This window comes from Syngnathus scovelli, chromosome 17, assembly GCF_024217435.2.
Source record: "Syngnathus scovelli strain Florida chromosome 17, RoL_Ssco_1.2, whole genome shotgun sequence".
Taxonomy (NCBI): Eukaryota; Metazoa; Chordata; class Actinopteri; order Syngnathiformes; family Syngnathidae; genus Syngnathus; species Syngnathus scovelli.
This window is the reverse complement of record NC_090863.1, coordinates 9,573,581-9,583,748: the sequence shown is the minus strand read 5'-3', so window position 1 is coordinate 9,583,748 and position 10,168 is coordinate 9,573,581. Positions and strand designations below refer to the sequence as shown.

At 43.6% G+C, this 10,168-nt stretch overlaps 1 protein-coding gene and 1 non-coding gene across 3 annotated transcripts in view; both read left to right on the top strand.

Moving 5' to 3' along the window:
• The first annotated feature begins 241 nt into the window (after nucleotides 1–241).
• sdhc (succinate dehydrogenase complex, subunit C, integral membrane protein) overlaps nucleotides 242–10,168 on the top strand; it is a 33,378-nt gene continuing 23,451 nt past the window's right edge. The window contains exons 1-6 of one of the 2 annotated variants that reach the window (XM_049747937.2): nucleotides 243–328; nucleotides 1,350–1,412; nucleotides 1,488–1,589; nucleotides 1,858–1,919; nucleotides 2,721–2,884; nucleotides 4,336–4,538. In XM_049747937.2, the coding sequence (XP_049603894.1) occupies nucleotides 312–328; nucleotides 1,350–1,412; nucleotides 1,488–1,589; nucleotides 1,858–1,919; nucleotides 2,721–2,884; nucleotides 4,336–4,443 (516 nt within the window). In that variant the 5' untranslated portion in view covers nucleotides 243–311 and the 3' untranslated portion in view covers nucleotides 4,444–4,538. Of the gene's footprint in view, nucleotides 329–1,349; nucleotides 1,413–1,487; nucleotides 1,590–1,857; nucleotides 1,920–2,720; nucleotides 2,885–4,335; nucleotides 4,539–10,168 lie in introns of those variants that run through there. The other variant, XM_049747936.2, reaches the window with a different exon arrangement.
• On the top strand, nucleotides 7,088–7,161 carry trnar-ucu (transfer RNA arginine (anticodon UCU)). Its single transcript has one exon. It is a non-coding gene; the product is annotated as a tRNA-Arg (tRNA).

The following is a 10,168-nucleotide window of genomic DNA, read 5'->3' as shown; positions in this document are numbered from 1 at the left end:
TGAAGAAATAAGTCTTCAAGAAAAGCAACATTGAATGTTTTTGTAAAACAAAATTAATTTCCTTTTGTACTATCTATTACTTGTACTATTTTTGTTCACATTGTTTAAAACCCAGGGATCTATGTTATTATTATAATGATAATAATAATGATATTATTATTATTATTATTATTATTATTATTATTATTATTATTATTATTATTATTATTATTATTATTATTATTATTATTATTATTAATTATATCCTGTTAAAAAAAACACGCTACGTCACTTCCCCCACATAACGTCACTTCTGCTCTGTACGTCAAAACATGGCGCTGCTACTAAGGTTAGTATGTTTGTTTTCTCTCGGTGGAGATTTAATGAGGCTTTTTGTCGCTATTAAAATGACCACGAGACATCACAGCAGCAGAGTTTCGTTGTGTCGGAGTAGAATCTTTCCAGCGTGTTCTGTTCGTTTCGACAGGGAAGAAATTATCGCGACTTAGAGCTAGCTTGCTAACGCTAACAACGTTAGCACTTGACCAAAGTACGTGTCGTAACTTCTCGAAGCATAAACACGGGTTTTTGTTCGAATATGTTGGTTTTTCTTTACCGTCGAATGTGACCATTAGTGTTTAAAGTTATCCGTTATGCGTTACATCTTTTGGTTATCTCGAAGTGGTTCGTCCTTCAGTGAACCCGCATCGAGGTAATCCCACCTGCCAAAACGGCCACTGTGACATGATACAAAAACAGAAATAAGATACAAGGATGTGTGACGAAAAGACGGAAGACCGGAGAGTCTGTTAATACTTAGAAAGCAAGGATGAATGAAGAATTTTGAAAGGAAACAAGTAGGTATGGAAGGACAGATTTTAGGATTGTATGAAAGGTTGAAAGGAAGCAGCTAACCTCCACTTTCAGGGTTCAAACAAAGTCAGTTTGCACTGAAACCGACTCACAAACTCTTGTAACCCAAATTTGAAACTTGAAAACTAAACCTGGCTTTAAACCGTAATTGCAAACTCTAGCCGGGCTTGAAATGTCAACCCTGACTTGAAACCCTACTGTGAAACGGTCAAGCTGTATAAAATGTTAGTGACTTAGCGAGCCACTTCAAACAGACAGTCTGTACTTCGAACGCCATTGTCTTGATAACCAACTTTGACCTATGAGTTACTTCCAAAGTTACTTTCTTAGCTCAGAACAGTCAGATTAGACTGTCATGCAGGTCATTGATGTGTCTAGATAGATGTCAGGTTTCTAGGCAACTTCTCAGGGATTTGTTTAACTTGCTGTTAGCTGTTGTATCGCATAGCATCATGAAATTGATGGCTACCATTTTGAAATGTAACTCTTGTGTACAGGACGTTGGCCCGTCAGGGCTTGTCCGCCTCCAGGCCGCGGTGCAGTGTCCTCTACGTCAGGCAGTACGTATGCTAATCAGCAAACGCAAGCATGAAGTTCAATACGTTGCATGTCTTCAATGTCTCTTGCGGTTTCAGTGCTGCTCCAATGGGAACCACCGCCAAGGAAGAGATGAACAAGTTTTGGGCCAAAAATACCAGATTGAACCGACCCATGTCGCCTCACCTCACCATTTACAAGTATGACAATGTGTGCTAGTTATTGAACATGAGACAGGATTTATAACTGATGCAGGGGTCACCAAGTCGGGTTCCGGAGAAGAAAATAATGACTAGTTTGTTAAAAAAATAGATATTTTTGTGAAAAAAAAAAGTACATTTGTCTCTAAAATAAGATTTATGTTCCCTTGAGAACTTTTTGAAGACTGCTTTTAAAGGTGCCACTATCTGACTGACAGATGACCATTGTGAAGCTTTTAATATTTTTTTTTTTTTCTTCACCCCCCAGATGGTCGGTCCCCATGATGTTGTCAATCACACACAGAGGAACCGGGGTGGGCCTCAGTGGAGGTAACGCATCTTATTAGTTTGATTGTGTCCTCCGCCCACGCTTACACGACTTCTTCGTGACCCCCAAACATTGACACCTGGAGAAATCTGCTCGTGGCTGTCTTGGCTGTCAATCGCTGCAGCGTGCGCACTCAAAATAAAATTCCTCGGCTATTTGTATTATGCGTGCCGAAGCGAGCCGGCGATGAAAACAGCTTGCCGTCGCGCATGGACAGCGGCGGCGGCGCTGATCTCTGCCCGCGTTGGATTCCGTTTGATTTGCATGCTGATGGCTTCTCGAAAAGGTCAGCCAGCTCGTCTGCCAATCGGGGAGACAAATTCACTTGGCGAGTGTGCTCGCCTGTCTGGCCGTCAAACGCACACAAAACACTCCTTGATGAAAGCATCGCAAGGCATCCGCTTGCTTTTCTTCGCCGCATTGATTGATTTTTGCGACGCATTTTCCTTTTAAATTGCAAGAAACAGTCCAAATCTTAGAAACAGGAAGTTAATACCAAAGCGGGCGGGGCTTCACCTTCCCGCAACATTAGCGTCCTTGATGTGATTGATATGCTTTAGTTTTCCTTCCCGTGTGTCTCCAACACGCCTCTGTACGAACCAAAGGAAAAAAGAAGCCCTTTGAAATATTGACACAAGCAAGCAGTGTATTTTTTCCTCATAGATCTTCTGGCAAAGAAGAAGAATGTCACGGCGTGACATGTATTGATTTGCGGCTCATTTTCCTCGTGAATGACTTGTTTATACCGGCCTGGATTGTATGGAGATCAATAACGCGGCTGTCTCTTTGGTCCCGGCCGGCAGCCATTTCCGCCTTCGCCGTGGCCGCTCTGCTCCTGCCCGGCAGTTACGCGCACTACCTGGATCTGGTCCACTCGCTCTCCGTCGGCCCCGTCCTCATCGGCCTGGCCAAGGTGGCCATCGCCTTCCCTGTCTCCTTCCACACCTTCAACGGAATCCGACATTTGGTGAGCAAATTACACAAGGGAATTAGATTTGTTTTTTTTCATTCTTTGTGAAAGCCACTTTTCAAAATGATGTTTTGAAATGTTTTACGTCCAATGTGCCATCCAGTTTTCAGAACAATACCAGTAGATGTCACTAATAATGATATTAATTCCTACTACTTTGGATGCACACTTGAAATGATTCCATGTGAATATATCCTTTAAATAGTTACACAAAAATGGTGGCTATATTTCGAGTTTTCATTTTTGCATAGCTCAAGAATCTTTCAAGTCATAAGCCTTGTTAGTCTTTTTTCTGTCTTTCTTTTTTTCTTTCTTTTGAATGTCATCTGTGCGCCAAACGGTCAGCTATTGGTGACCTCTGCACTCAAGTTGACTTCATTACGTGCACGCGTGCACAAACCTGCTGAGAGCGCCACTCGAGCTCCTTAGGAGGGCGACGCGCTGCGTATTTGTACAAACACCTTCTTGAATCTCAAGTCCAGGCGTTGCAGAGTCGCGCCATCCTTTTTCCACGCGCCCCGTCTATCTCTCCAACAGAGAGAAAGGCCGGCCGACACTTTGATGAATGGCGCCTGTGCTCTTGTGACGCAGCCAAAGCTCAAGTGTTTTTCTTCAATTATTACTAAAACGCCGCACCGCAATCTTGCGGCGCAGTCGAGCGCTCCAACGAGGAGGAGAAAAGCCTCCTTTTATTTAAGCAAAATGGCCACTATACAATTGTGCACTCGATTTTCAACACACACTTTTATTGCTTTTGTGTGTTTTTGTTTCTGCAAGCCCCTTTGTTATTTTTCATACTTCTCAAATTTGACATTTTAAGCGAAACGACAGTGGAACCTCCAAGTTCAAGCAAAATCTGCTACATTTATTTACTGTTTTTGAAACCACTTTCCTTCACGGGATACTGAACGGAGAATACAAAGCTTGCACGTTATTAACAGGGCAAAAGGAAACTTGACTCATAAGCAAAACTCGATGAAATGGCCTTCAAATACCACAGCGAAAAAAATCTACCCTTTGCCAAGTAAGAAAATGGCAGTCATTCTAAAAGAAAAAAAAAAAACCTCAGTTTGTTAATAGGCAGCAATTCAACGTCATGAAAAGAGCCGTCAAGCGTCACAACTGATGTTTGCAGCTCTTAAGCCGCTGCCTCGGGTCAAACGTTTCCAACGCGCATCAAAATCAAAACAGACGACATGCCTCCCTTCCAGCCTTTCTTCTCTTGTCACCTTCATCTTCTCTTTACGTGCACTGTATGGTGATGTCGAGGGCAAAGAAAAGCCCATCATTTTCAAACGCACATATGTATTTGGCTTTTCCGGAAACGTCGGTTGGACTTTGGAGGTTCTACTCCGTACGCCGTTGTGGTGTTTTCCATGCTCAGCTATTTCTCTGTCTTTATTTTTTTCACCCCTCTTTCTCTTCCCTCTATCACCCCAAACTTTAAGTGGTGGGATCTGGGCAAAGGCTTCAAAATTCCCCAAGTGTACCGCAGCGGCTACACCGTCATCGGCCTGTCCGTCATCACTGCCATCTGCGCCGCCACGCTCCTCTGAGCTCACGACGCCAAGGCCGAGTGCAAAATGTTTTTGTATGTTCTGAACAAAAAAAAATAAAAATAAAACGTTCCGCATGTGTATGATGTATGTATGGCCCAGACAATGTCTTGTCACTTTTTTACGGCGCAAAACGGATCTTCCCGACTTCTTTCCGTGTGAATGGTCTGTTTTTCAGCCTCTATTCAGTTCATGTTAGCAACGTAGCAAACATTCAACCTTTCCCGCCAAATTTCCAACTTTCTTACTTTGATACATTGTCCATTTCCGATCTTTCTCCAAGAAATCCAATCGGAGTTTCTGCTTGGACTTCTAGAAAATGAATGAAGACTGCAAATGCAAGCAAAATGTTGCTGCGGCTTTTGTGATCCCCTTAAAAGTGTTGAAGCAAGTCTTCCCTAAAAGCATCACATAGCCTCCCTCACTTAACCTTTCAAACGTCTCCTCTTACGTAAGGTGTCCTTTTTTTGCTCTCGGAAGTTAGCGGCGCTAATTACTTTTCTTAAACGCTCGCTACTTATGTGCCAGACAGCCATTTATATTTTAGCTTGTGCAGGTTGCAGTGTCTGATATACCATATGAGGTGTTTTCTTTTTATAAAGGTGTAAGTGAAGCCATGAGTGTGAACAGACTGCCTGCTTTTCCGCCCGTGTGTGCCCGCGAGCGGGGTCGCACCTCCCATCGGGAGACTCGAATAAGTGAGCCGCCGCTCTTTGCTTTGCGACTGAAGAGCAGGTGTCGTGGCTGCTCTGCTCTGGCCGGGCTCCAACACGGGTGCCGTTGGGAATTTTAAGAAAACAACAAGTGCCGCTTAGGTCTTCCATGGAGAGGATGCTGGTTTGCACAAACATCATTTAAGTGGTCTGCGAGAGACGCCATCTTGTCATTTTTGGGAATGAACCACGTTAGAAGTTTTGGGGATGTCTCTTTTGTAAGGCTAGTTCTGGAACCTTTCTGACTTATATTCAGTTGATGCGAACTTTGAAAGTACTTGCTCAGCTTCATGATGTGAGACAGGCTTAAGATACAAACGGCGATGTTGGACAACCTCGAGGACTCGGAGTGAAGACCCCCGACCGGGCTAGCGAGACTTATTTGATGTTGACGATTTTTTTCCTTAAGTATCGGTGGCTGGTATAGGCATCCTTCATGAGTCCCCGCTTGTTTGAAATACGTTGCTCCTGCCTAAAAAAAAAAAAAACATCACAGCATATTGATGGCGTGCGCAGGTTTGCGAGTGGAACCGTGCTCATTATGGCCAAACAATTCCATTCGAGTCTCGTCAGACCACATGGGAAACGTCTCCAAAAATGGAGCTCTTTGCCCGTGTGAGCGTTTGCGAACCATGAGCACTTCTTTTTTTTTTTTCTTCTATCTTCCCCCCCCCCTCAACCGCAGATGAGCTAGTTATCCCGGGAGTGTTATTTGTTTTCCGCCGGCTCCGCTTTCCAATCTCGTGTCAGTTTAGATGTGTCAAGAAACGCATACCCGCAGCGCGCGGACAGCTGTGGAGCCAGTTAGCTTTCGCCAAATTGCTTTATCTGTGCGTTAGCAGCTTGCCTGTCGGCTCACGTTTTGGACTTGGGAGCTTGAAAAAAAAAATTGACACAGAATACACAATTAATACGCAATGACTACACAGTGACTGCACAATTACCACGTGTTGTTTTTGATTGTGTTACTTGAGCCCGCTGCAAGCGGTCCTCCTTAACTGCTGCCTTGATTGTTGCCAAGCCAACGTGATGAAGGCGCACTGTTGAGTTTTGGCCCGGTGCTTGCTTGTGTTTTAATCTTGCCTTGCAGGGACACGAAACACAAGGCAAACGAGATTTCAGATTGATTTTCTTTCTTTTTTTTGTGTGCGTGTGTGGTTTCGTTGTATTCCCCTGCAACACGATGCTGCTAAACTCAAGTTTGTGACAAAAGCATGGAATTGTATTTGTTTCTTTTTGTGTGATCTGCTTAAACGCAACTGTACAGCAATGCTACTCACATACAAAACTTAATTATTTTTTTTCCAATGAGTCAGTACATTTAGTGAGGCAGGACTGGCCACAAAAATGTTTTAATTCAAAAGAACAACAAAAGTACAATCAATTTGTAATTAATGCTATAGAAAATCGATAGCATTTTTATTTTACAATGCTTGTATTTTTTACATGTATTTTTAGTATACTAGTGTTAATTATAATGAAATAAAATGTTAATATTACACAGTTATTACATTATTTTTATTTTCAAATTTACTTATTTAATTTGTATTTGTTTTTTTAAGATAAATTTAATTGTGAATTTGTTTTTTTAAGATAAATTTAATTGCGAATGTAATGCAAATGTTGACTATTTCTTATTCATTTTCCGTTTTGGGGTGTTCTTTTCTGTGTGTTCCCAGTGAATTTTTTTTTTTTTTAAATACTTTGTCATTTTTATTTTAAACCATATTTGAGCTTGTTTCTATTTGATTCAGTTGCACTTATTGAATGCGCCTCTTCAGCACCCCCTGTTGGTTGCCGGTGGCGTCGCCCTGACTACAGCTTGCGGTCCTGATGCTGAGAGATGCGGGAGGAGGAGGAGGAAAAGGGGAGGGGGGGCTGCCGAGTGGGTGGAGTATAAACCCTCCGTTTTTGCAGCTTGTTCTGCCAGAGTCTCTGTGGCGCAATGGAATAGCGCGCTGGACTTCTAATCCAGAGGCTCCGGGTTCGAGTCCCGGCAGAGATGAGTGTGATTGTGGCATTTTTGCAAATGTGACAAAGGCCGTCTGGCGTTCTATTTATAGCTTTAGAGGATGGGAGCTTTTGAATGAGGTGCCTGCTTGTCGTTTCAAAATTGGCGCTGAATAATGATTTCTCTCAGCAAAGGTTATGCTCGTTTTAATATGCAAATTCACATCTTATAAAAAGCAAGCTTTGTGTGTGTGTGTGTGTGTGTGTGTGTGTGTGTGTGTGTTGTGTGTTTGCAATGCAGTCAATGTGCCAACTCAATGACACAGCTCGCCTTCCCAATCCCCGTTTCAACTTAAAGGCTCTCTTGCTAGTTAACATTGACGCCTCAATAATGCCACTTTTACAGGTCGTGATATTAAATCGTATGTTGTTGTTATTTATTATTCATCATATTTGACCCTTTATTTACTATCGTGCAGTGGAACATGATGATCGTGAAAATCCATGTATCGTTGCACAATAATTGTAATAACAATAGCTCTGTTTTTAAGTCCCCAAAATTAAAATTGAAATTACAGTTCTAATCTTCAAATTTATATATCATACATTGAATCTTCCATATTTTATTTTTTTTACCTGATGTGTAAAATATTTACTTTTTTGAAAATATTTGCAATTGTATTTGGGCAATATTTTCTAAAAAGAAATATTTTTAATTTGTTGACATTTTTGGGAGTGGACCAAATATGACACATATTTTTAATATCATGATAGTTGGGTATGAGTCAAACAACTGCGTGGTTGAAGATCTATTTTTTTTGTTTAGTGCTTGAGGCTTTTGTTATCCATGTTTAACCCCGTCATGCCACACACACACACACGCGCGCACACACACGCATTCGCACACACGCATGCACACTTAATCCGCCACTAAAACTAATCCTTAATCCTCTCTGGCTAGTTGAACAAGGCAGCTCGCACTCCAGCCGCCCACGCTCCATCCTCATTCCCAAATGGGACGGCCAACATGCAAATTCAGCAATAAGTGCATGCAAACGCACCACACAACACACACACACACACACACACATGCTCACATATGGACATATTCAGTAAACAAATTGAGTGGTTGTGGCGACAACCACAATTTTATTCAGAAATGACAAAAACCCGAGCAATTCGGAGAATTTAATTGGATGATTTCTGCCAAAGTCCAAATATTGTTTTATGACCTATCTTTAATTTTAATTCTTATCTATGTTGTTATACATTTTAAGTTTTTTTTTTAAAATGAGTTGTCGATCAACCAATTAACTGTCACACCTCTTATGTTTTTCTCCTCCAGCCATCGCTGCAGACTACTATTGCTGCTTTTTTTTGTCTACCTCGACTCTATTCGTTTTATTCTCTCGCACTCTCTCACGCACACACAGACACACACACACACACAGCCCTCCTTCCTTTTTCTTGCTTTGGCTTGGGCCCCTTCCTGCTCTGTTCTGTCATTGTGGGCCAAATGCTATTAAAATCCCCTCCCTCCCTCCCTCTCTCTCTCGCTCCCTCTCTCTCTCCCTCCCTCCCTCTCGCTCGTCCCTCCCTCCCTCTCGATTGATCCAGCCCAGACTGTGTTTTGCTGCAGTGAGCGGCATCCGTGTGCGGAGAAGCGCGTGAAAACGGGCTCGCAAAAACAACATACAACGAGGAGGAGGTAAAAATCGAGAGCGCAGCAAAAAGAGTGGAGTAGGAGAAGAAGGCGCAAAAAAAGGGAGAGCGCATCACGCACCAGGGAAAAACGCCAACAGCAGAGCGAAGTGGAGACGCTGGGAGGTGGACCGTAACGGTGCGTGTGCACACTTGGTTGCGTTCTTCCAATTTTTCTTCTTATTCGTGAGCGCGTAGTGGAGACAACTGTCATGCGTCTGCAGGAATGTGCGTGAATTGGTGCGTGCGCGCTCGCCCGTGCACAGTGAAGCACGCTCTCCTTCCGCGTGCGCGCTGATCTGTTATGTGAGCTCATCATCTTAATCCTTTGGTTTTGTTTTGTGGGTTGTTGTTTGATTTGGAGTTTGCAAAAGGCTCTTCACAGTCTAAAAAAAGTGCCTTCGTCTTTATCATCGTGCGTTGTTGTGGTCGGCCATTGTTATGACGTGATTAAAAAAAAAAGTGTGTTGCAATAATGTGTTGCAATAATCGAATACCATTCCTCCCACCACCCCCTCTTCCCGCTATCCCCGCCCTAACTGTCCGCCCGTCCCGCAGGCGCTCTGACGTGCGCGCGCGGCTATTTTCAGACGTGCGCGTGTACAGCGTGTTATATTGTGTGAGACAGCAGGTGCACCTGAGCGCCGCTTTGTTAATTCCCCTTAAAAGCAAGAGTTCTCCAGCTTCACTTTGCAGCGCTTGTAAACACCAACGCCGCCTTTCCCGCCGCGGCATAACCGCCGTCACTCATTGATGCTTTTTATTCACATCTGCTCCGTTGAGTTGATGCACAACGAGCGAGCAACGCTGGGTAGAGGCAACTAACCATTTTTGCCACGTGCTTTGCAATTGATGTTTTTGTTTTCCGTCGCTCGATAGACATTTTAGCTGGCTGGGGTGTGACCCACCCCACCCCACCCGCCTCTCAAAGTTAGTTGGGCAAGGCTCCGGCGCCGCTGCCAGCCGAATGCCAAGAGGCGTAGAAGATGGATGCACGGCTACTGACACGGGACGCAGCGCGATTTGCAAGGCATTATTGATGCTTCTCCACTTTTGCAGCTGTGTAATGGATGCTAGATAGCGCTGCGCGACAGAGCGCTAGTCAACCTCCCAAATGCCTGAATGGCCTTTCTGCACACTTAGTTTTCTCGGCGTTGTGTTTAACGCTCAGGTGGAGGCTTGACCATATTTGGAAGTGGTTGCTTCGTGGCCTACCAGGAAGTAGCCTGGGGGCTTCTCTGCTGGTTAGCCTGAAGCTATGTTCACACTGCAGGTCAATTCCACTTTTTATCTTTGTCCAGTGTGTGGCATGCATCAGAGCTGCAGTGTGAACGTTGACTTTTGTTGTTAAGTTCTCTGAA